Source organism: Oncorhynchus mykiss, chromosome 8 (assembly GCF_013265735.2).
Source record: "Oncorhynchus mykiss isolate Arlee chromosome 8, USDA_OmykA_1.1, whole genome shotgun sequence".
NCBI classification, from domain to species: Eukaryota; Metazoa; Chordata; class Actinopteri; order Salmoniformes; family Salmonidae; genus Oncorhynchus; species Oncorhynchus mykiss.
Genome location: NC_048572.1, coordinates 5045048 through 5072328, shown reverse-complemented (window position 1 = coordinate 5072328; position 27281 = coordinate 5045048). Strand labels below are relative to the sequence as shown.

Sequence of the window (27281 nt, the reverse complement as noted above, 5' to 3'; positions counted from 1 at the left end):
AGGCAGGCAGACAGACAGGGGTTAACATATGTTCCCCGTGCCAATAAAGCCCATTGAATTGAGAGAGAGAGTGAGCGAGAGAGAGAGAGATAAGATGTGTGGTTAGATGGTTGGGAATAGCCAGGGATGTAGAACAGACATAGGCATAACTAGGAAGAGTAACTATTGTTGTGACTCACATGGCTTTTTGGCAGGAGGGGGGAGTGTCAGGCCTAGATAGGCCCCGTTCTCCGTGTCCCCCATTCTCCTCTTGTACTTCTGTCTTCCTCCCCTCACGCGATCCAGACGCACACCTGGAAATAAACCACAGGAAAAACATCAACGTAAATTTCACAATAAACTTGAGATTCATGCCCGGAAAATGACAAGGAATGATGATGTAATACACTGTACGAATTCATGTGATCTTCTTCTGTTCAGTTTGAGCCCTGAGACTTGCTCTGCATAGGATCCTCACTGCTGAAGATATAATCAAATTCTACCATTATACATAACATTATATAAAGTAATGTGTTCTGATAGTGTTATGTTGGGGTAGTTAGACTATATACAGTAATGTGATCTGATGTTGGGGTTATGTTGGGGTAGTTAGACTATATACAATAATGTGATCTGATAGTGTTATGTTGGGGTAGTTAGACTATATACAGTAATGTGATCTGATAGTGTTATGTTGGGGTAGTCAGACTATATACAGTAATGTGATCTGATAGTGTTATGTTGGGGTAGTCAGACTATATACAGTAATGTGATCTGATAGTGTTATGTTGGGGTAGTTAGACTATATACAGTAATGTGATCTGATAGTGTTATGTTGGGGTAGTTAGACTATATACAGTAATGTGATCTGATGTTGGGGTTATGTTGGGGTAGTTAGACTATATACAGTAATGTGATCTGATAGTGTTATGTTGGGGTAGTCAGACTATATGCAGTAATGTGATCTGATAGTGTTATGTTGGGGTAGTCAGACTATATACAGTAATGTGATCTGATAGTGTTATGTTGGGGTAGTCAGACTATATACAGTAATGTGATCTGATGTTGGGGTTATGTTGGGGTAGTTAGACTATATACAGTAATGTGATCTGATGTTGGGGTTATGTTGGGGTAGTCAGACTATATACAGTAATGTGATCTGATAGTGTTATGTTGGGGTGGTCAGACTATATACAGTAATGTGATCTGATAGTGTTATGTTGGGGTAGTTAGACTATATACAGTAATAATCCTGGACTATCGGACCACCATTTTATTGCAATCACAACAAATAATCAGCTCAGACCCCAACCAAGGAGCATCAAAAGTCGTACTCTAAATTCTCAGACAACACAAAGATTCCTTGATGCCCTTCCAGACTCCCTCTGCCTACCCAAGGACGTCAGAGGATAAAAATCAGTTAACCACCTAACTGAGGAACTCAATTGAACCTTGCGCAGTAACCTAGATGCAGTTGCACCTCTAAAAACTAAAAACATTTGTCATAAGAAACTAGCTCCCTGGTAAACAGAAAACACCCGAGCTCTGAAGCAACATTCCAAAAAATTGGAAAGGAAATGGCACCACACCAAACAGGAAGTCTTCTGACTAGCTTGGAAAGACAGTACCATGCAGTATCGAAGAGCCCTCACTGCTGCTCAATCATCCTATTTTTCCAACTTAATTGAGGAAAATAAGAACAATCCAAAATTTATTTTTGATACTGTCGCAAAGCTAACTAAAAAGCAGCATTCCCCGAGAGAGGATGGCTTTCACTTCAGCAGTAATAAATTAATGAACTTCTTTGAAGAAAATATCTTGATCATTAGAAAGCAAATTACAGACTCCAGACCAAGGCTATGCATCTGTCCTCATGCTCCTAGACATTAGTGCTGTTTTTGATACCATCGATCACCACATTCTTTTGGAGATATTGGAAAGCCAAATTGGTCTACACGGACAAGTTCTGGCGTGGTTTAGATGTTGTCTGTCGGAAAGATGTTATTTTGTTTCTGTGAATGGTCTGTCCTCTGACAAATCAACTGTAAATTTCGGTGTTCCTCAAGGTTCCGTTTTAGGACCACTATTGTTTTCACTATATATTTTACCTCTTGGGGATGTCATTCGAAAACATAATGTTAACTTTCACTGCTATGCAGATGACACACCGCTGTACATTTCAATGAAACATGGTGAAGCCTCAAAATTGCCCTCGCTAGAAGCCTGGGTTTCAGACGTAAGGAATTGGATGGCTGCAAACTTTCTACTTTTAAATTCGGACAAAACAGAGATGTTTGTTCTAGGTCCCAAGAAACAAAGAGATCTTCTGTTGAATCTGACAATTAATATTGATGGCTGTACAGTCATCTCAAATAAAACTGTGAAGGACCTCGGCATTATTCTGGACCCTGATCTCTCTTTTGACGAACATATCAAGACTGTTTCAAGGACAGCTTTTTTCCATCTATGTAACATTGCAAAAATCTGAAACTTTCTGTCCAAAAATGATGCAGAAAAATTAATCCATGCTTTTGTTACTTCTAGGTTAGACTACTGCAATGCTCTACTTTCCGGCTACCCGGATAAAGCACTAAATAAACTTCAGTTAGTGCAAAATACAGCTACTAGAATCCTGACTAGAACCAAAAATGGTGATTATATTACTCCAGTGCTAGCCTCCCTACACTGGCCTCCGGTTAAGGCAAGGGCTGATTTCAAGGTTTTACTGCTAACCTACAAAGCATTACATGGGCTTGCTCCTATCTATCTTTCCGATTTGGTCCTGCCGTACATACCTACACGTACGCTACGGTCACAAGACGCAGGCCTCCTAATTGTCCCTAGAATTTCTAAGCAAACAGCTGGAGGCCGGGCTTTCTCCTACAGAGCTCCATTTTTATGGAATGGTCTGCTTACCCATGTGAGAGACGCAGACTCGGTCTCAACCTTTAAGTCTTTACTGAAGATCTCTTCAGTGGGTCATATAATTGAGTGTAGTCTGGCCCAGGAGTGTGACTATTACAGGGACTGGCTTACTGGTGCTCTTTCATGCCGTCCCTAGGAAGGGTGCGTCACTTGAGTTGGTTGAGTCACTGATGTGATCTTCCTGCCTGGGTTGGCGCCCTCCCCCCTTTGGTTCTGCCGTGGCGGAGATCTTCGTGGGCTATACTCAGCCTTGTCTCAGGACGGTAAGTTGGTGGTTAAATATATCCCTCTAGTGGTGTGGGGGCTGTGCTTTGGCAAAGTGGGTGGGGTTATATCCTTCCTGTTTGGCCCTGTCCGGGGGTATCATCGGATGGGGGCATAGTGTCTCCTGCCCCTCCTGTCTCAGCCTCCAGTATATATGCTGCAGTAGTTTCTGTGTCAGGGGCTAGGGTCAATTTGTTATATCTGCAGTACTTCTGTCTTATCCGGTGTCCTGCGTGAATTTAAGTATGCTCTCTCTAATTCTCTCTTTCTCTCTCTCTCTCTCTCTCTCTCTCTCTCTCTCTCTCTCTCTCTCTGAGAACCTGAGCCCTAGGAACATGCCTCAGGACTACCTGTCCTGATCACTCCTTGCTGTCCCCAGTCCACCTGGTCGTGCTGCTGCTCCAGTTTCAACTGTTCTGCCTGCGGCTATGGAACCCTGACCTGTTCACTGGACGTGCTACCTGTCCCAGACCTGCTGTTTTCAACTCTCTAGAGACAACAGGAGCGGTAGAGATACTCTTAATGATCGGCTATGAAAAGCCAACTGACATTTACTCCTGAGGTGCTGACTTGCTACACCCTCGACAACTACTGTGATTATTATTATTTGTCCATGCTGGTCATCTATAAACATTTGAACATCTTGACCATGTTCTGTTATAATCTCCACCCGGCACAGCCAGAAGAGGACTGGCCACCCCTCATAGCCTGGTTCCTCTCTAGGTTTCTTCCTAGGTTTTGGCCTTTCTAGGGAGTTTTTCCTAGCCACCGTGCTTCTACACCTGCATTGCTTGCTGTTTGGGGGATTTAGGCTGGGTTTCTGTACAGCACTTTGAGATATCAGCTGATGTAAGAAGGGCTATATAAATACATTTTATTTGATTTTGATTTGATTAACTGGGATATTAATAATAAATACACTGAGCAAAAACAATATACAATTTAAAATATGAGGAATTCAGTAAAGTTAAATAAATGCATTAGGCCCTAATCTATGGATTTCACATGAGCAGGAATACAGATCTGTTGGTCACAGATAGCTTTAAAAAACGGTAGGAGAGTGTGGATCAGAAAACCAGTCAGTATCTGGTGTGACCACCATTTGCCTCATGCAGCGTGACACATCTCTTTCGCGTAGAGTTGATCAGACTGTTGATTGCGGCCATGTTGTCCCACTCCTTTTTGTGAAGTTGCTGGATATTGACGGGAACTGGAACATCGTACACGTCAATTTAGACCTTTCAAACTTGCTCAATGGGTGACATGTCTGGTGAACAGGCAGGCCATGGAAGAACTGGGACATTTTAGCTCCCAGGAATTGTGATCCTTGCTTCGATGGCCATGATGCCAGTGGCCATCGAAGGTGAACATTTGGCTACTGAAGTTGGTTACGACGCCAAACTCCAGTGAGGTCAAGACCCTGGTGAGGAGACAGTTCTTGGCAGTTTGTGTATTAAATTCTCTTGCAACAGCTCTGGTGGTCTAACCACCAGGTTCCCTGCTGTTAAATGTAACACGGGTCAGCTCTAACCACCAGGCTCCCTGCTGTTAAATGTAACACGGGTCAGGTCTAACCACCAGGCTCCCTGCTGTTAAATGTAACACGGGTCAGGTCTAACCACCAGGCTACCTGCTGTTAAATGTAACACGGGTCAGGTCTAACCACCAGGCTACCTGCTGTTAAATGTAACACGGGTCAGGTCTAACCACCAGGCTCCCTGCTGTTAAATGTAACACGGGTCAGGTCTAACCACCAGGCTACCTGCTGTTAAATGTAACACGGGTCAGCTCTAACCACCAGGCTCCCTGCTGTTAAATGTAACACGGGTCAGGTCTAACCACCAGGCTCCCTGCTGTTAAATGTAACACGGGTCAGGTCTAATCACCAGGCTCCCTGCTGTTAAATGTAACACGGGTCAGCTCTAACCACCAGGCTCCCTGCTGTTAAATGTAACACGGGTCAGGTTAAATGTAACACGGGTCAGGTTAAATGTAACACGGGTCAGGTCTAACCACCAGGCTCCCTGCTGTTAAATGTAACACGGGTCAGGTCTAACCACCAGGCTCCCTGCTGTTAAATGTAACATGGGTCAGGTCTAACCACCAGGCTCCCTGCTGTTAAATGTAACACGGGTCAGGTCTAACCACCAGGCTCTCTGCTGTTAAATGTAACACGGGTCAGGTCTAACCACCAGGCTCCCTGCTGTTAAATGTAACACGGGTCAGCTCTAACAGCTGGGCCTACAGTATATTCACAGTAGCCTGCATGATCCTTGGTTGGCTGGGTGCCAGTGGAACGTAGCAACAAGATAGCTTCAAGTTTCGACTTGATCTAGCTAATGGTTAGCCCAATGGGGTAAATGTCTATTATTATTTATTTATAGCCATTATGTGACATCAGTTGGGCTACAGGTGATAATGCTACAGGGATAATGCTATGGGTGATAATGCCACAGGTGATAACGCTACATGGATAATGTTATGGGTTATAATACCACAAGCGATAACGCTACAGGTGATAATGCCACAGGTGATAATGCTACATGGATAATGTTATGGGTTATAATACCACAAGCGATAACGCTACAGGTGATAATGACACAGATGATAATGATACAGCAGATAACGCTGCATGTGATAATTACACAGGTGATTATGTCGCAGATGAGAATGCCACGTATGATAATGCCACGTGCGATAATGCTACAGGTGATAATGCTGCGGGTGATAATGCTTATTGTTAAACAGCACACCAGCCTGATAATGTAGCCCAATATGTTATTAGGCTCATTTCTGGAGGGAAATTATATTTTAGATCATCATCATCATTTTATTTGAACACTTTTAAAACGTCTCCCCCCTGTATGCACAGGCAGGCTGATTCAACAGCCTTTAAATGGCCGAAGTCAAATTGATTTGTGAGATTTCAGTGACTTGTATATAAAATCTTAGATTTTCAAAAGATACCGATTAGGCTTCTGTCTTTCAATTTCCTGAGAACACCACCAAATATCCACTAACCTAATTACCCACGATGCCTCTGGGGGGCCCGGTTGTTTCTTCCCAGCAAACATAGTGAGATCATTCTGTGTTGGTTCAGGTCGGATCTAAATCAAGATACTTCTCTCTCTCTCTCTTTCTCTCTCTCTCTCGTCCCCCCCCCCCCCCCTCTCTCTCTCTCTCTCTCTCTCTCTCTCTCTCTCTCTCTCTCTCTCTCTCTCTCTCTCTCTCTCCTCTCTCTCTCTCTCTATCTCTCCCCTCTCTCTCTCTCTGTCTCTCTCTCTCTCTCCTCTCTCTCTCTCTCTCTCCTCTCTCTCTCTCTCTCTCTCTCGCCACCCCCCTCTCTCTCTCTCTCTCTCCTCTCTCTCTCTCTCTCTCTCCCCTCTCTCTCTCTATCTCTCTCTATCTCTCTCTCTCCTCTCTCTCTCTCTCCCTCCGCCACACCAGCTTAGCTTTCCATTTGATACAACTCAATCAATCAATAAGGATTTCCTTGTTGTTCTTCTTGTTCCTTGAAGAAGGGATGTGTTGTTAGTTAATAGGGCTGGTAATGTCTGAGGGCTTTAAACAAACCGTTCAGAGCTGTTGTTAGTTAATAGGGCTGGTAATGTCTGAGGGTTTTAAACAAACCGTTCAGAGCTGTTGTTAGTTAATAGGGCTGGTAATGTCTGAGGGCTTTAAACAAACCTTTCAGAGCTGTTGTTAGTTAATAGGGCTGGTAATGTCTGAGGGCTTTAAACAAACCGTTCAGAGCTGTTGTTAGTTAATAGGGCTGGTAATGTCTGAGGGCTTTAAACAAACCGTTCAGAGCTGTTGTTAGTTAATAGGGCTGGTAATGTCTGAGGGTTTTAAACAAACCGTTCAGAGCTGTTGTTAGTTAATAGGGCTGGTAATGTCTGAGTGTTCTGCTCCCGTTAAATGTAGATTTAATTTTGAAAAGGTAATGTCAGGATACTATCTGGAGAATTGCACACTTTTACTATGTTAAATGACCACGTCATTATTGACCAATATACCACTGTGTAGAAGTGGGTGGAGCCACTAGGCACCAGACGATGTCATGGAAACAGGAAGCAGATGAGTGTGACTAGAAAAGTCCTGAGCTATGTTGCAACACTGATATGTCCCTGATCATCACGCACGCACGCACGCACGCACGCACACACACACACACACACACACACACACATCCACAAAAACACACACATTCCCTAAACATTCACACCAGTTCGGCGCCGGGGTGGGATTCCAGGATCGGCGGAAGCCTGTTTGAACTAGAGCATCCAACGGAGCCATAATTAGTTTATAATTAATAGACGCTGACAGGACTTAAGAGCTTGGCGACCAGTTTCAGTTTACAGGACGGAAAGCGAGAGAGCGAGGAGAGAGGAGGTGTGTGTGTGTGTGTGTGTGTGTGTGTGTGTGTGTGTGTGTGTGTGTGTGTGTGTGTGTGTGTGTGTGTGTGTGTGTGTGTGTGTGTGTGTGCAGAAGACAGAGTGGAAAGAGGGGAGAGAGAGGAGAGAGATAGATTGAGGGGTCCCTTTTGGCTAAGAGTAGCTCTCCCATCATCCCGTTTCTCCTCCTCTTTCTCTTATCCAGTTGGGAGAAAGTCGGCGGCAGCAGAATGGGGCTCTTCCTGTTCGCTGACATGAGGTCTGATGGGGTAGATATCTCCTTCACATACAGTCATGTGTCCTACAGCACTACACGGAAAGCTGGATGGGGCCCTGACAGAAGGGAGAGTGTGTGTGTGTGACACTCCCTACACGTGTGTGTGTGTGTGTTACACTCCTCCCTACACGTGTGTGTGTGTGTGTTACACTCCTCCCTACACATTCCTCCTCCTCAGGCCTGTAGACTCACACAATGGAGTCAAGTTTAAATCTGTGCCATGAATCCAGAATTGGGAGCACAGTGGACGGGTCATCTTTAAAGCATTTAGCAACGTCCAAGGAAGTGTAGGGATAGGAGAATATAGGGATAGGGGGTAGGGGGTAGGGGGGTAGGGGATAAGGGGATAGAAGGATAGGGGGATAGGAGAATATAGGGGGATAGGAGAATAGGGATAGGGGGTAGGGGATAAGGGGATAGAAGGATAGGGGGTAGGGTCTAGGGGGATAGGAGAATAGGGATAGGGATAGGGGGTAGGGGGGTAGGGGATAAGGGGATAGGAGGATATAGGGATAGGGGGTAGGGGGGTAGGGTATAGGGGGATAGGAGAATAGGGATAGGGGGTAGGGGGGTAGGGGATAAGGGGATAGAAGGATAGGGGGGTAGGGATAAGGGGATAGGAGGATAGGGGGGTAGGGATAAGGGGATATGAGGATAGAGGGGTAGGGGATAAGGGGATAGGAGGATAGGGGGGTAGGGGATAGGAGGATAGGGGGTAGGGGATAAGGGGATAGGAGGATAGGGGGTAGGGGATAAGGGGATAGGAGGATAGCGGGTAGGGGATAAGGGGATAGGAGGATAGGGGGGTAGGGGATAAGGGGATAGGAGGATAGGGGGGTAGGGGATTAGGGGATAGGAGGGTAGGGGGGTAGGGTATAGGGGGATAGGAGGATAGGGGGGTAGGGGATAAGGGGATAGGAGGATAGGGGGGTAGGGGATTAGGGGATAGGAGGGTAGGGGGTAGGGGGATAGGAGGATAGGGGGGTAGGGTATAGGGGGATAGGAGAATAGGGATAGGGGGTAGGGGGGTAGGGGATAAGGGGATAGAAGGATAGGGGGGTAGGGATAAGGGGATAGGAGGATAGGGGGGTAGGGATAAGGGGATATGAGGATAGAGGGGTAGGGGATAAGGGGATAGGAGGATAGGGGGGTAGGGGATAGGAGGATAGGGGGTAGGGGATAAGGGGATAGGAGGATAGGGGGTAGGGGATAAGGGGATATGGGGATAGGGGGGTAGGGGATAAGGGGATAGGAGGATAGGGGGGTAGGGGATAGGAGGATAGGGGGGTAGGGGATTAAGGGATAGGAGGGTAGGGGGGTAGGGTATAGGGGGATAGGAGGATAGGGGGGTAGGGGATAAGGGGATAGGAGGATAGGGGGGTAGGGGATAAGGGGATAGGAGGATAGGGGGGTAGGGGATAAGAGGATAGGGGGTAGGGAATAAGGGGATAGGAGGATAGGGGGGTAGGTGGATAGGGGGATGGAGGTAGGGGGATAGGAAGATAGGAAGATTGTAGGATAGTGATGGGGGGTAGGGGGGTAGGAGGTTGGTGTATCTATGTGTTTGTTGGTGTGTGTGTGTTTGTTGGTGTGTGTGTGTTTGTTGGTGTGTGTGTTTGTCTGTTTGTTGGTGTGTGTGTGTATGTGTTTGTTGGTGTGTGTATGTGTTTATTGGTGTGTGTATGTGTTTTGTTGGTGTGTGTGTACGTGTTTTGTTGGTGTGTGTGTGTTTGTTTGTTGGTGAGTGCGCATGCGTGTGTGTGCATATAAGATTTAAGGCCAATCTTAAGGTCATCATTTGACCCCTGACCCCTGACCCCTGACTTCTCTTTCAGTCCAAGACAACATAGACCTTGTTACCTTGAAGTGCATTCTTTACCTAGCCCCTGTGTTTGTCGTAGCACCTTCAGGATATGTGTGTTTGTGTGCGTTTGTGTGTGTGTCTGTGTAACAGTATAGCTTCCGTCCCTCTCCTCACCCCCTACCTGGGCTCGAACCCGGGACCCTTTGCACACATCAACAACTGACACCCACGAAGCATCGTTACGCATCGCGCGACAAAAGCCACTTCCCTTGCAGAGCAAAAGGGGGAACAACTACTTCAAGATCTCAGAGCGAGTCACGTCACCCGATTGAAACGCTATTGGCGCGCACCACCGTTAACTAGCTAGCCATTTCACATCGGTTACATCTGCATGTGTGCGCAAGAGTGTGTGTGTGTGTGTGTGTGTGTGTGTGTGCTCAAGAGTGTGGAAGACAGGGCCCTATTTTGAGACTCTCACCTGTCAGGCTGTGTGGGGTGTTTGTTTCTAGGGAACGTGTCAGAATAGGTGGGATGGCTGGCAGTGCCAGGGGTGGCTTAAGAGGAACATATTTTAGCTGGGAGAAATCAGAGCGACGCGGACGTTCCCCCTGGCCTGTATCACATGACAATGAATGGCCCACGGACGCTCCCCCTGGTCTGTATCACATGATAATGAATGGCCCACGGACGTTCAACCCTGGCCTATATCACATGATAATGAATGGCCCACGGACGTTCCCCCTGGCCTGTATCACATGATAATGAATGGCCCACGGACGTTCCCCCTGGCCTGTATCACATGATAATGAATGGCCCACGGACGTTCCCCATGGCCTGTATCACATGATAATGAATGGCCCACGGACGTTCCCCCTGGCCTGTATCACATGACAATGAATGGCCCACGGACGCTCCCCCTGGTCTGTATCACATGATAATGAATGGCCCACGGACGTTCCACCTGGCCTGGATCACATGATAATGAATGGCCCACGGACGTTCCCCCTGGCCTGTATCACATGATAATGAATGGCCCACGGACTTTCCCCCTGGCCTTTATCACATGATAATGAATGGCCCACGGACGTTCCCCCTGGCTTCTATCACATGATAATGAATGGCCCACGAACGTTCCCCTTGGCTTCTATCACATGATAATGAATGGCCCACGGACGTTCCCCCTGGCCTGTATCACATGATAATGAATGGCCCACGGATGTTCCCCCTGGCCTGTATAACATGATAATGAATGGCCCACGGACGTTCAACCTGGCCTGTATCACATGACAATGAAGGGCCCACGGACGTTCCCCCTGGCCTGTATCACATGATAACGAATGGCCCACGGACGTTCCTCCTGGCCTGTATAACATGATAATGAATGGCCCACGGACGTTCAACCTGGCCTGTATCACATGACAATGAATGGCCCACGGACGTTCCCCCTGGCCTGTATCACATGATATCGAATGGCCCACGGACGTTCCCCCTGGCCTGTATCACATGATAATGAATGGCCCACGGACGTTCCCCCTGACCATCAGAGAGCGGGGTCAAGGCCAAGGTCCGCCATGAGACACTGCAACCATGGAGCAATTAGGGTTAAGTACTTTGCTCAAGGCCACATCGACAGACTCTTCACCTTGTCAGCACAGGGATTCAGACTAGCAACCATTCAGTTACTGGCCCACTAACCGCTAGGCTACTTGCAGTGAGTGAGTGTGTTCGTGTGAGTGAGTGTGTTTGTGTGTGAGTGTGTGTGTGTGTATTTATTACTTGGCTGGGGTTGATAATGATCTGTATGGCAGGAGATGACGGACAGGGTTGATGGATATCAGGGTCCTTGGTGTTTTGGCCTGGCACGTGTTATTGTGTGATCTGTGGTGTTCACTGTGTGTGTGTGTGTGTGTGTGTGTGTGTGTGTGTGTGTGTGTGTGTGTGTGTGTGTGTGTGTGTGTGTGTGTGTGTGTGTGTGTGTGTGTGTGTGTGTGTGTGTGCGTGTGTATGTGTGTGTGTGTGTGCAACTCAATATTAGGAAGGTGTTTCACATTGCATTGTACACTCAGTGTAGTATGGTGTGTGTTTGCCAAATATAAAGGGTATAGGCTTCACAGTGTAAATAAAATTACCAGATCAATGTGGAGCTATATACAGGAAGTACCAGATCAATGTGGAGCTATATACAGGAAGTACCAGATCAATGTGGAGCTATATACAGGAAGTACCAGATCAATGTGGAGCTATATACAGGAAGTACCAGATCAATGTGGAGCTATATACAGGAAGTACCAGATCAATGTGGAGCTATATACAGGAAGTACCAGATCAATGTGGAGCTATATACAGGGAGTACCAGATCAATGTGGAGCTATATACAGGGAGTATTAGATCGATGTGGAGCTATATACAGGGAGTAGCAGATCAATGTGGAGCTATATACAGGGAGTACCAGATAAATGTGGAGCTATATACAGGAAGTACCAGATCAATGTGGAGCTATATACAGGAAGTACCAGATCAATGATGCGGAGCTATATATAGAAAGTACCAGATCAATGTGGAGCTATGTACAGGAAGTACCAGATCAATGTGAAGCCTTATATACTGAGAAACAGATCAATTTGAAGCTATATACAGGGAGTACCATATCAGTGTGGGGCTATATACACTGAGAACCAGATCACTGTGCAGCTATATACAGGAAGTACCAGATCAATGTGGAGCTATATACAGGAAGTACCAGATCAATGATGCGGAGCTATATATAGGAAGTACCAGATCAATGTGGAGCTATATACAGGGAGTACCAGTACCAGATCAATGTGGAGCTATATACAGGGAGTACCATATCAGTGTGGGGCTATATACACTGAGAACCAGATCACTGTGCAGCTATATACAGGAAGTACCAGATCAATGTGGAGCTATATACAGGGAGTACCAGATCAATGTGGAGCTATATACAGGAAGTACCAGATCAATGTGGAGCTATATTCAGGGAGTACCAGATCAATGTGGAGCTATATACAGGGAGTACCAGATCAATGTGGAGCTATATACAGGAAGTACCAGATCAATGTGGAGCTATATACAGGGAGTACCAGATCAATGTGGAGCTATATACAGGGAGTACCAGTACCAGATTAATGTGGAGCTATATACAGGGAGCACCAAATCAATGTGGAGCTATGTACAGGGAGTACCTGATCAATGTGGAGCTATATACAGGGAGTACCAGATCAATGTGGAGCTATATACAGGGAGTACCAGATCAATGTGGAGCTATATACAGGAAGTACCAGATCAACGTGGAGCTATATACAGGGAGTACCAGATCAATGTGGAGCTATATACAGGAAGTACCAGATCAATGTGGAGCTATATACAGGAAGTACCAGATCAACGTGGAGCTATATACAGGAAGTACCAGATCAATGTGGAGCTATATACAGGAAGTACCAGATCAATGTGGAGCTATATACAGGAAGTACCAGATCAATGTGGAGCTATATACAGGAAGTACCAGATCAACGTGGAGCTATATACAGGAAGTACCAGATCAATGTGGAGCTATATACAGGGAGTACCAGATCAATGTGGAGCTATATACAGGGAGTACCAGATCAGTGAGGAGCTATATACAGGAAGTACCAGATCAATGTGGAGCTATATACAGGGAGTACCAGTACCAGATCAATGTGGAGCTATATACAGGAAGTACCAGATCAATGTGGAGCTATATACAGGAAGTACCAGATCAATGTGGAGCTATATACAGGGAGTACCAGATCAATGTGGAGCTATGTACAGGAAGTACCAGTACCAGATCAATGTTTAGCTATATACAGGGAGTACCAGATCAGTGAGGAGCTATATACAGGAAGTACCAGATCAATGTGGAGCTATATACAGGGAGTACCAGTACCAGATCAATGTGGAGCTATATACAGGAAGTACCAGATCAATGTGGAGCTATATACAGGAAGTACCAGATCAATGTGGAGCTATATACAGGGAGTACCAGATCAATGTGGAGCTATGTACAGGAAGTACCAGTACCAGATCAATGTTTAGCTATATACAGGGAGTACCAGATCAGTGAGGAGCTATATACAGGAAGTACCAGATCAATATGGAGCTATATACAGGGAGTACCAGTACCAGATCAATGTGGAGCTATATACAGGAAGTACCAGTACCAGATCAAATCACAAGTGTGAACAAATTGAATAATGAGCACACAGCAAGGACAGAATATACAATGGCAAGAAAATTATGTTGAACACACAAGTATGTGTTCCCAATTGGGAAAAACCTGGATTTCTGCTTAAATATGTCATCACATTTGATCAGAACTTCATCTAGGTCACAACAATAGACAAACACTCTGCTTAGACTATTATCACACAAACAATTACACGTTTTCATGTCTTTATTGAACACACCGTGTAAACATTTACAGTGCAGGGTGGGAAAAGTATGTGAACCCTTGAATTTAATAACTGGTTGACCCTCCTTTGGCAGCAATAACCTCAACCAAACGTTTTCTGTAGTCGGGCTTCAGACCTGCACAACGGTCAGGAGGACTTTTGGACCATTCCTCTTTACAAAACTGTTTCAGTTCAGCAATATTCTTGGGAGGTCTGATGTGAACTGCTCTCTTGAGGTCCTGCCACAGCATCTCAATCAGGTTGAGGTCAGGACTGACTGGGCCACTCCAGGAGGTGTATTTTCTTCTGTTGAAGACATTCTGTAGTTGATTTACTTCTGTCTTTTGGGTCGTTGTCCTGTTGCATCACCCAATTTTCTGTTTAGCTTCGATTGGCGGACAAATAGCCTAACATTCTCTTCCAAAATGTCTTGTTAAATTTGGGAATTCATTTTTCTGTTGAAAATAGCACGCTTTCCAGGCCCTGAGGCAGCAAACCATGATGCTCCCTCCACCATACTTTACAGTTGGAATAAGGTTTTGATCTTTGGTGCTCTCTGCCTTTTTTTCTCCACACATAGTGTTGTGTGTTCCTTCCAAACAACTCAACTGTAGTTTCATCTGTCCACAGAATGTTTTGCCAGTAGCACTGTGGAACATCCAGGTGCACTTTTGCAAACTTCAGACGTGCAGCAATGTTATTTTTATATGGCAGTGTCTTCTTCTGTGGTGTCCTCCCATGAACACCATTCTTGTTTAGTGTTTTACGTATCGTAGATTCGTCAACAGAGATGTTAGCATGTTCCAGAGATTTCTGTAAGTCTTTATCTGACACTCTAGGATTCTTCTTAAACCTCATTGAGCATTCTGCACTGTGCTCTTGCAGTCATCTTTGCAGGACGGCCACTCCTAAGTAGAGTAGCAATAGTGCTGAACTTTCTCCATTTATAGACGATTTGCCTTACCGTGGACTCATGAACATCAAGGCTTTTAGAGATACTTTGTAACTTTTTCCAGCTTTATGCAAGTCAACAATTCTTAATCTTAGGTCTTCTGAGATCTCCTTTGTTTGAGGTATGGTTCACATCAGGCAATGCTTCATGTGAATAGCAAACTCACATTTTGTGAGTGTTTTTTATAGGGCAAGGCAGCTCTAACCAACATCTCCAATCTCATCTCATTGATTGGACTCCGGATTAGCTGAGTCCTGACTCCAATTATCTTTTGGAGAAGTCATTAGCCTAGGGGGTTCACATACTTTTTCCAACTTACACTGTGAATGTTTAAATGATGCATCAATATAGACAAGAAAAATACAATAATTTGTGTGTTATTAGTTGTTTTAGAGATTTTATTATTTTTTATTTTATTTTATTTCCTCTCAAGGATCCGCCTCTTTTTTTCAAATTTTGCCTGAAATGACCTACCCAAATCAAACTGCCTGTAGCTCAGGACCTGAAGCAAGGATATGTATATTCTTGGTACCATTTGAAAGGAAACACTTTGACGTTTGTGGAAATGTGAAAGGAATGTAGGAGAATATAACACAATAGATCTGGTAAAAGATAATACAAAGATTTTTAAAAATTTGTATTCATTTTTTTGTACCATCTTCATTGAAATGCAAGAGAAAGGCCATAATGTATTATTCCAGCCAAGCTGAAATTTAGATTTTGGCCACAAGATGGCAGCAGTGCATGTGCAAAGTTTCAGACTGATCCAATGAACCATTATATTTATGTTCAAAATTGTGTATCAAGACTGCCCAAATGTGCCGAATTTGTTTGTTAATAACTCTTCATGTTCGAAATTGTGCACTCTCCTCAAACATTGGGGAGGCAGGGTAGCCTAGTGGTTAGAGCATTGGACTAGTAACCCGGAAGGTTGCAAGTTCAAAGCCCCGAGCTGACAAGATACAAATCTGTCGTTCTGTCCCTGAACAGGCAGTTAACCCACTGTTCCCCAGTAGGACGTCATTGAAAATAATAATTTGTTCTTAACTGACTTGCCTAGTTAAATAAAGATAAAATAAAAAAACAATAGCATGGTATTATTTCACTGTAATAGTTTCTGTAAATTGCAGTTAGATTAATAAGAATTTAAGCTTTCCGCCAATATCAGATATGTCTATGTCCTGGGAAATGTCCTTGTTACTTACAACCTCATGCTAATCACATTAGCCTACGTTAGCTCAACCGTCCAGTGAACAGGGACACCGATCCTTAAGCACACTATGTTCATCTATTGTTGTGACTTAGATGAAAACCAGATAAAATTTGATGACCCAAATTTATGCAGAAATCCAAATTAATTCCAAAGGTTTCACATACCCCTTTTCTGGCACATCTGAAGATACATCTAGCCAGAGAAATAAGTAAGAGGAGCCACATGTATAACAGATACATCCAGCCAGAGAAATAAGTAAGAGGAGCCACATGTATAACAGATACATCTAGCCAGAGAAATAAGTAAGAGGAGCCACATGTATAACAGATACATCTAGCCAGAGAAATAAGTAAGAGGAGCCACATGTATAACAGATACATCTAGCCAGAGAAATAAGTAAGAGGAGCCACATGTATAACAGATACATCTAGCCAGAGAAATAAGTAAGAGGAGCCACATGTATAACAGATACATCTAGCCAGAGAAATAAGTAAGAGGAGCCACATGTATAACAGATACATCTAGCCAGAGAAATAAGTAAGAGGAGCCAGTTGGCAAAACAACACATGACATTGTCTTGACACGACCACCTACAGTATCTAGCCACTATATAATGCCTGGAAAATAAGTGAGTGACTAGACTATTCATACTGCCGGTTAAACATACCTTGAGGACACGCTGATTACCGAATGTCATCACGTTATCCTGATGTCATGGATATGGGTCAGCATGAGGTCATTTGTCACAACGCTAACAATATGAACCTCTTCAATCAACTGGAAAGCAGAGAAAAAAAATACTCCTACCTCCATTCTGACATAAACTACAAGCACATGTCTCCTGGGTGTGTGTGTGTGTGTGTGTGAAAAATACCCATTTCTCCATTCTGACATAAACTACAAGCACATGTCTCCTGGGTGTGTGTGTGTGTGTGTGTGTGTGTGTGTGTGTGTGTGTGTGTGTGAAAAATACCCATGTCTCCATTCTGGCATAAACTACAAGCACATGTCTCCTGGGTGTGTGTGTGTGTGTGTGTGTGTGAAAAATACCCATGTCTCCATTCTGAAATAAACTACAAGCACATGTCTCCTGGGTGTGTGTGTGTGTGTGTGTGTGTGTGTGAAAAATACCCATGTCTCCATTCTGACATAAACTACAAGCACATGTCTCCTGTGTGTGTGTGTGTGTGTGTGTGTGTGTGTGTGTGTGTGTGTGTGTGTGTGTGTGTGTGTGTGTGTGTGTGTGTGTGAAAAATACCCATGTCTCCATTCTGACATAAACTACAAGCACATGTCTCCTGGGTGTGTGCGTGTGTGTGTGCGTGTGCGTGTGTGTGCGTGTGCGTGTACATGTGCGTGTGTGTGTGTGTGAAAAATACCCACGTCTCCATTCTGACATAAACTACAAGCACAGAGAGCCGACCGGCTGGCACTAGCTAGCGACTTCATACCTCCTTGCTTATAATTAAATGACATGTTTTCCATTGAGTCCTGTGACCTTTTTAACAGACTGAACTGCAGTGAGCAAGCCTCGCTCCTCTCCAGACCAGACAGGCTCTCCAGACCAGCGACCAGAGGTGAGTTTAAACAAGGCTTTACTGTTACAAGTTGCCTAGTAACAGTTTCTCGTTGGATGATTTAAATGAACGTTCCAAACAGCTGGTTTTTGCGAAAGGATCGCTGGGTAATTTCAAGATAATCACACTGCAAACGACTTTGCCTTTTTTCCTACACTCTCAGAAAGAAAAAAGTGCTGTCTACAATCAAGTAGGGTTCTTCGGCTGTCCCCATAGGAGAAACCTTTTGAAGAATCCTTTTTTGGTTCCAGGTAGAACCCTTTTGAGTTCCCTTTCCACAGAGGGTTCTAAAATAGAACCCGAAAGAGTTCTCCTTATGGCGACAGCAGAAGAAGCTCATAAGGAAGCCCCTTTTTGTAAGTGTACTACTGCATGTGATAAAAAGACTACATGGTCACATTAGTATTTTGCTGCAGCAATCTAGACCCCAACACGACCGACACAGACTGTTCGCTAATGTTCGCTAATGTTTAGCGCTAACACAAAACAAATGGTCGCTAACGTTCACAAACTATTTCCCTTGTTGAACACACCTCAGGGCTGGCAGCGTTCTGTTTGGCCCACTAGAGAAGCAGCAGCCTGATTGGCTAAGAAACTCGGCAATGTCCTCCATTTTCCATCTTTCAGCTTCCTCAATGATTTTGCCTTCACGCTTAACACACACAACTATACACATCTAACACACACACACGTACACACACACGTACACACGCACACACACACACAAACACAGTCACACACAGTGTAAACCTGACCTTGCATTAAGGAGCCTCTCGCTGGAGATGCCGGCAGCTCTCGCCTCCTCGTCAATTGAGGCCTAAATTTAGATTACGTTTTATAACAGAGGATAGACAGTAGTGGTGTGTGTGTGTGTGTGTGTGTGTGTGTGTGTGTGTGTGTGTGTGTGTGTGTGTGTGTGTGTGTGTGTGTGTGTGTGTGTGTGTGTGTGTGTGTGTGTGTGTGTGTAGGGAAGTGAATAGGGACTCGAGGCCCCACATAGAGGTCATTGAACCCCTTTCCCACACACCCCATCTCCTCCCTTCTTCACTTGATGGGTTTTATTCAGACCAACCAGCAACAAGGTTTCCCAGAATGCCTTGCTGTGACAACCTCTAGTAGGGTGGTGAGGCTGGTTAGAGGTCAGTACTAGGAGGGAGGGGTGCTGGACTCCTGTCACCTCTAGTGGGGTGGAGAGGCTGGTCTGAGGTCAGTACTAGGAGGGAGGGGTGCTGGACTCCTGTCACCTCTAGTGGGGTGGAGAGGCTGGTCTGAGGTCAGTACTAGGAGGGAGGGGTGCTGGACTCCTGTCACCTCTAGTGGGGTGGAGAGGCTGGTCTGAGGTCAGTACTAGGAGGGAGGGGTGCTGGACCCCTGTCACCTCTAGTGGGGTGGAGAGGCTGGTCTGAGGTCAGTACTAGGAGGGAGGGGTGCTGGACCCCTGTCACCTCTAGTGGGGTGGAGAGGCTGGTCTGAGGTCAGTACTAGGAGGGAGGGGTGTCACCAGCGGGCTGGCAGGAGAGTGTTTAATGGTATGTACCAGGGCCAGGGGGCTGGTGCCAGATTATTGGCTGCCAACGGGCCACTGGAAGATTGACCCAGGCACCTGCCCCTTCATAAATCAGACACCCTGCTTAGCTTAGAGCTCAGGCTTATACCAGCCTCCTGGTGGAAATATTAAATACTATTTAGAAACATTCATATCTGCTCTCATAGTTATCTCAGCACCTCGAAGGAGGTGTGGTATTTAGCGCCGATGTTTTGTCACAGGGTTATTAACAGGGCTGTGGGTTGTGATACATGTTACACAACACGTAGAAGGGTTTATTATGATAAGCCGCAGATGGAAAATAGTGTCAAAAATCGTTTGATAACAAGGTTTAATTACATTCAACATGAATTTATTGGAGAATCTATTTAGAAGGATGAGGATCTATGTAGAGGGTCGAGAATCTATGTAGAGGACGAGGATCTATGTAGAGGGTCGAGAATCTATGTAGAGGACGAGGATCTATGTAGAGGGTCGAGAATCTATGTAGAGGACGAGGATCTATGTAGAGGGTCGAGGATCTATGTAGAGGGTCGAGGATCTATGTAGAGGACGAGGATCTATGTAGAGGGTCGAGGATCTATGTAGAGGGTCGAGGATCTATGTAGAGGACGAGGATCTATGTAGAGGGTCGAGGATCTATGTAGAGGGTCGAGGATCTATGTAGAGGACGAGGATCTATGTAGAGGGTCGAGGATCTATGTAGAGGACGAGGATCTATGTAGAGGACGAGAATCTATGTAGAGGACGAGGATCTATGTAGAGGACGAGAATCTATGTAGAGGGTCGAGGATCTATGTAGAGGACGAGGATCTATGTAGAGGACGAGGATCTATGTAGAGGACGAGAATCTATGTAGAGGGTCGAGGATCTATGTAGAGGACGAGAATCTATGTAGAGGGTCGAGAATCTATGTAGAGGACGAGGATCTATGTAGAGGGTCGAGAATCTATGTAGAGGACGAGGATCTATGTAGAGGGTCGAGGATCTATGTAGAGGGTCGAGGATCTATGTAGAGGACGAGGATCTATGTAGAGGGTCGAGGATCTATGTAGAGGGTCGAGGATCTATGTAGAGGGTCGAGGATCTATGTAGAGGGTCGAGGATCTATGTAGAGGACGAGGATCTATGTAGAGGGTCGAGGATCTATGTAGAGGACGAGGATCTATGTAGAGGACGAGAATCTATGTAGAGGACGAGGATCTATGTAGAGGACGAGAATCTATGTAGAGGGTCGAGGATCTATGTAGAGGACGAGGATCTATGTAGAGGACGAGGATCTATGTAGAGGACGAGAATCTATGTAGAGGGTCGAGGATCTATGTAGAGGACGAGAATCTATGTAGAGGTCGAGGATCTATGTAGAGGGTCGAGGATCTATGTAGAGGACGAGAATCTATGTCGAGGTCGAGGATCTATGTAGAGGGTCGAGGATCTATGTAGAGGGTCGATGATCTATGTAGAGGGTCGAGAATCTATGTAGAGGGTCGAGGATCTATGTTGAGGGTCGAGGATCTATGTAGAGGGTCGAGGATCTATGTAGAGGACCAGAATCTATGTAGAGGACGAGAATCTCTGTAGAGGACGAGGATCTATGTAGAGGACGAGAATCTATGTAGAGGACGAGAATCTCTGTAGAGGACGAGGATCTATGTAGAGGACGAGAATCTATGTAGAGGGTCGAGGATCTATGTAGAGGACGAGAATCTATGTAGAGGTCGAGGATCTATGTAGAGGGTCGAGGATCTATGTAGAGGGTCGAGGATCTATGTAGAGGACGAGAATCTATGTAGAGGACGAGAATATATGTAGAGGGTCGAGGATCTACAGTATGTAATAATAGTCATGTATATAAATGTATATATAAATTCAGAAATGCTCACTCACAATATTACACAATAACACAGTTATTTTATATTTGCGGATTAATTAATTTGATAAATACTTTTTTATTTGTTTGTGTGAAACTGAAACATCCCTTGCCCTATATCCTTTTGCTATGCGATGTAATGTTAATGTCAAACTACATGACCAAAAGGACACCTGCTCATCAAACATCTCATTCTAAAAATCATGAACATTAATATGGAGTTGGTCCCACCCTTTTGCTGCTATAACAGCCTCCACTCTTCTGGGAAGGCTTTCCACTAGATGTTGGAACATTGCTGCTATAACAGCCTCCACTCTTCTGGGAAGGCTTTCCACTAGATGATGGAACATTGGTGCTATAACAGCCTCCACTCTTCTGGGAAGGCTTTCCACTAGATGTTGGAACATTGCTGCTATAACAGCCTCCACTCTTCTGGGAAGACTTTCCACTAGATGTTTGAACATTGCTGAGGGAACTTGCTTCCATTCAGCCACAAGAGCATTAGTGAGGTCGGGCACTGATGTTGGTGCGATTAGGCCAGGCTCACAGTCTGTGTTCAATTTGTGCACGGATCTCGCTTTGTGCACGGGGGCATTGTCATGCTGAAACAGTTCGCTATTTCCCAAACTGTTGCCACAAAGTTGGAAACACAGAATCTTATAGAATGTCATTGTGTGTTGTTGTGTTAAGATTTACCTTCATTGGAACTAAGGGGCCCGAACCATGAAAAACAGCCCCAGACCATTATTCATCATCCACCAAACTTTACAGTTGGCACTATGCATTGGGACATGTAGCATTCTCCTGGCATCTGCCAAACCCAGATTTGACCGTCGGTCTGCCAGATGGTAAAGCATGATTCATCACTCCAGAGAACGTGTTTCGCTGCTCCAGAGTCCAATGGTAACGAGATTTACACCACTCCAGCCGACGCTCCAGCCGACGCTTGGATTTGGTGATCTTAGTCTTGGCTTTGCGCATGGTGATCTTAGTCTTGTGTGCGGCTGCTCGGCCATGGAAACCCGTTTCATGAAGCTCCCGGCGAACAGTTCTCGTACCGACGTTGCTTCCAGAGGCGGTTTGGAACTTGGTAGTGAGTGTTGTGACCAAGGACAAACTATTTTTATGAGTTTAAGCACTCGGCGGGCCCGTTCTGTAAGCTTGTGTGACCTACCACTTTGCGGCTGAGCCGTTGTTGCTCCTATATGTTTCCACTTCACCATAACGGCACTTACAGTTGACCAGGGCAGCTCTAGCAGGGCAGAAATTTGACAAACTGACTTGCTGGAAAGGTGACATCCTATGACGGTGCCACGTTGACAGTCACTGAGCTTTTCAGTAAGGCCATTCTACTGCCAATGTTTGTCTATGAAGATTTTCATGACTCCACAAATCCACTAATTTGAAGGGGTGTCCACATACTTTTGTATATACAGTGTTTGTATCAATTTCCAAATGGCAAGACACTCTCGGTACTTGCATTTCACATTGTGATCAGGTCTTGATCTTGATCACGTTGCCACCCTGCTCTGTGTGTGATTACAACAGTAAACTTTAGGGCACCTCTAGATTCCCTCCCCTGACACCATGATCAAAGCCTGAAGTCTGAGAGGGTTGTGTCGCCATTCCATGTAGTGATGTCCTATTTCTGTTTTCATTGTAACACCGTCATTTTCAGAGACCCACCTACCGCCAACCTCTTCAATCTCTCTCTCTCCTGTGTCCCTAATGGCATCCTATCCCTCCCTATATAGTGAACTACTATGACCAGGGGCTATCGTCAAAAGTGGTGTATTAAACATGAAATAGGGTGCCATTTGTGACAACATCTCTCGCCCGCTGGCAGTGGTGTTACAGTATCTAGTGTATCTAGTGAGAGGGCTGTGGGCCGGAGAGGCAGGAAGGCAGAGTCAGATTCCCTTCGCACTCTGATTGTCTGCATCAAGGGGCTTAGGCTGGTCCACTACAGACCTGCTGATTCTACCCTTCAGCGCACGATAATAGGTTGAGCTTTATATCTGAAGCAACTTTATTTGTTTTGGTCCGGTGTCAAAACTAAGGCATGGGGGGGTGGGGGAGGGACGGGACACTTTCCGGTGGGACGGATGGATGGAGACATCAGACTAGTGAAAAAAACAGTGGATCGGTTTATACATAGGGTGGTTACGACAGAACAATGACCTGTGGTAGGCCTAGTTGTTTGTTGTTGTCGATAGACACACACACACACAACTATGTTGTTAAATGTGAGTTATAGGCCTACTGTCGAACGACTACCGAGAAGCTGATACACGATCTGGCTCCACACGGGATTTAACGGTCTGTCTGTCGGCTTGTCGGGCCATGACATAGTTTCATACCGAACGGGAAAGCGTTGACAGTGGTGTATAATTACTGTGTCTGTGATAGCGTATATTGCCTGTCCTTTTCCCTACATATTTGCATTTGAATTTATTATGGATCCCCATTTAGTTCCTGACAAGGCAGCAGCTACTCTTCCTGGGGTTTATTATGGAACCCCATTAGTTCCTGTCAAGTCAGCAGCTACTCTTCCTGGGGTTTATTATGGAACCCCATTAGTTCCTGTCAAGTCAGCAGCTACTCTTCCTGGGGTTTATTATGGATCCCCATTTAGTTCCTGCCAAGGCAGCAGCTACTCTTCCTGGGGTTTAATATGGATCCTCATTAGTTCCTGACAAGGCAGCAGCTACTCTTCCTGGGGTTTATTATGGATCCCCATTAGTTCCTGCCAAGGCAGCAGCTACTCTTCCTGGGGTTTAATATGGATCCCCATTTAGTTCCTGTCAAGGCAGCAGCTACTCTTCCTGGGGTTTAATATGGATCCCCATTAGTTCCTGCCAAGGCAGCAGCTACTCTTCCTGGGGTTTATTATGGATCCCCATTAGTTCCTGCCAAGGCAGCAGCTACTCTTCCTGGGGTTTAATATGGATCCCCATTAGTTCCTGTCAAGGCAGCAGCTACTCTTCCTGGGGTTTATTATGGATCCCCATTAGTTCCTGACAAGGCAGCAGCTACTCTTCCTGGGGTTTATTATGGATCCCCATTTAGTTCCTGACAAGGCAGCAGCTACTCTTCCTGGGGTTTATTATGGATCCCCATTAGTTCCTGACAAGGCAGCAGCTACTCTTCCTGGGGTTTATTATGGATCCCCCCCCTGCCAAGGCAGCAGCTACTCTTCCTGGGGTTTATTATGGATCCCCATTTAGTTCCTGCCAAGGCAGCAGCTACTCTTCCTGGGGTTTATTATGGATCCCCCCCCTGCCAAGGCAGCAACTACTCTTCCTGGGGTTTATTATGGATCCCCATTAGTTCCTGACAAGGCAGCAGCTACTCTTCCTGGGGTTTATTATGGATCCCCATTAGTTCCTGTCGAAGCAGCAGCTACTCTTCCTGGGGTTTATTATGGATCCCCATTAGTTCCTGACAAGGCAGCAGCTACTCTTCCTGGGGTTTATTATGGATCCCCATTTAGTTCCTGCCAAGGCAGCAGCTACTCTTCCTGGGGTTTATTATGGATCCCCATTAGTTCCTGTCAAGGCAGCAGCTACTCTTCCTGGGGTTTATTATGGATCCCCATTAGTTCCTGCCAAGGCAGCAGCTAGTCTTCCTGGGGTTTATTATGGATCCCCATTAGTTCCTGCCAAGGCAGCAGCTACTCTTCCTGGGGTGTATTATGGATCCCCATTAGTTCCTGTCAAGGCAGCAGCTACTCTTCCTGGGGTTTATTATGGATCCCCATTACTTCCTGCCAAGGCAGCAGCTACTCTTCCTGGGGTTTATTATGGATCCCCATTAGTTCCTGTCAAGGCAGCAGCTACTCTTCCTGGGGTTTATTATGGATCCCCATTAGTTCCTGCCAAGGCAGCAGCTACTCTTCCTGGGGTTTATTATGGATCCCCATTAGTTCCTGTCAAGGCAGCAGCTACTCTTCCTGGGGTTTATTATGGATCCCCATTAGTTCCTGTCAAGACAGCAGCTACTCTTCCTGGGGTTTATTATGGATCCCCATTAGTTCCTGTCAAGACAGCAGCTACTCTTCCTGGGGTTTATTATGGATCCCCATTAGTTCCTGCCAAGGCAGCAGCTACTCTTCCTGGGGTTTATTATGGATCCCCATTAGTTCCTGCCAAGGCAGCAGCTACTCTTCCTGGGGTTTATTATGGATCCCCATTAGTTCCTGCCAAGGCAGCAGCTACTCTTCCTGTGGTTTATTATGGATCCCCATTAGTTCCTGTCAAGGCAGCAGCTGCTCTTCCTGGGGTTTATTATGGATCCCCATTAGTTCCTGCCAAGGCAGCAGCTAGTCTTCCTGGGGTGTATTATGGATCCCCATTAGTTCCTGTCAAGGCAGCAGCTACTCTTCCTGGGGTTTATTATGGATCCCCATTACTTCCTGTCAAGGCAGCAGCTACTCTTCCTGGGGTTTATTATGGATCCCCATTAGTTCCTGTCAAGGCAGCAGCTACTCTTCCTGGGGTTTATTATGGATCCCCATTAGTTCCTGTCAAGGCAGAAGCTACTTATTCTGGGGTTTATTATGGATCCCCATTAGTTCCTGCCAAGGCAGCAGCTACTCTTCCTGGGGTTTATTATGGATCCCCATTAGTTCCTGCCAAGGCAGCAGCTACTCTTCCTGGTGTTTATTATGGATCCCCATTAGTTCCTGCCAAGGCAGCAGCTACTCTTCCTGGGGTTTATTATGGATCCCCATTAGTTCCTGCCAAGGCAGCAGCTACTCTTCCTGGGGTTTATTATGGATCCCCATTAGTTCCTGCCAAGGCAGCAGCTACTCTTCCTGGGGTTTATTATGGATCCCCATTAGTTCCTGCCAAGGCAGCAGCTACTCTTCCTGGGGTTTATTGTGGATCCACATTAGTTCCTGCCAAGGCAGCAGCTACTTATCCTGTGGTTTATTATGGATCCCCATTAGTTCCTGTCAAGGCAGCAACAACTCTTCCTGGGGTTCAGCATAATAAAGGCAGTTATACAATTTTAAAAACATTTACAATACATTCACAGATTTCACAACACACCGTGTGCCCTCAGGCCCCTACTCCACCACTACCACATATCTACCATACTAAATCCATGTGTTTGTGTAGTGCGTATGTTATCGTGTGTGTGTGTGTAGTGTGTATGTTATCGTGTGTGAGTGTAGTGCGTATGTTATTGTGTGTGTGTGTAGTGCGTATGTTATCGTGTGTGTGAGTGCATGTGTGCGAAGAAGCAGGGTAGCCTAGTGGTTAAAGTGTTGGATTTGTAACCAAAAAGTTGCAAGATCGAATGTCTTGTCTTTAACTGACTTGCCTAGTTAAATAAAGATAAAATGTGCCCGTGTTTTGTGACAGTCCCTGCTGTTCCATATAGTGCACTTCTTTTGGCCAGCGCCCATATCTGGACTGTAAAAGCAGTGCACTACGTAGGGGATAGGGTACCACTTCACACAACTGAATGAACGCCTATTAGAATCTATCTAGACCAAACCATTGGAAATCAACCACACAAATGAAATGTTTTTTATTTTTTATTTGGCCATATACTGTATGCCTCATGTCCACATACTTTAAAGGACCAACTTATATCTCTGTTCCAACCTGTCTACCTATCTGTAAACCTTTACTTGTGAATCCAGAACCTCTCCAGGGGAACTGTAACAGGAAAGGAACAATATCACAAGCAGGAAGTGACTTGGGATGTTGGGAAAACATTTTAATGGATCAATACGCTTGGAGAGAGCCAATAGAGAGAGACAGAGAGGAATGAGAAACGTGTGAGAGAGAGAGAGAGAGAGAGAGAGAAAAAATACAAACCTTCCAACCCAAAAGAGCTGTGATATGGATGGTATCCTAAATGAAATTATAAAATATACAGACCACAAATTGCAATTGGCTATACTTAAACTCTTTATCATCATCCTCAGCTCTGGCATCTTCCCCAATATTTGGAACCAAAGACTGATCATCCCAATCCGCAAATGAGAAGACAAGTTTGACCCCAATAACTACCGTGGGATATGCATCAACAGCGAC

At 45.4% G+C, this 27281-nt stretch overlaps 1 protein-coding gene across 2 annotated transcripts in view; it reads right to left on the bottom strand.

The window, feature by feature from the left end:
* LOC110538345 (steroid hormone receptor ERR2-like) overlaps nucleotides 1-27281 on the bottom strand; it is a 103232-nt gene that overhangs the window by 17193 nt on the left and 58758 nt on the right. The window contains exons 1-2 of one of the 2 annotated variants that reach the window (XM_036984606.1): nucleotides 18571-18618; nucleotides 180-293 (exon numbers count right to left, since the gene is read on the bottom strand). In XM_036984606.1, the coding sequence (XP_036840501.1) occupies nucleotides 180-293; nucleotides 18571-18577 (121 nt within the window). In that variant the 5' untranslated portion in view covers nucleotides 18578-18618. Of the gene's footprint in view, nucleotides 1-179; nucleotides 294-18570; nucleotides 18619-27281 lie in introns of those variants that run through there. The other variant, XM_036984605.1, reaches the window with a different exon arrangement.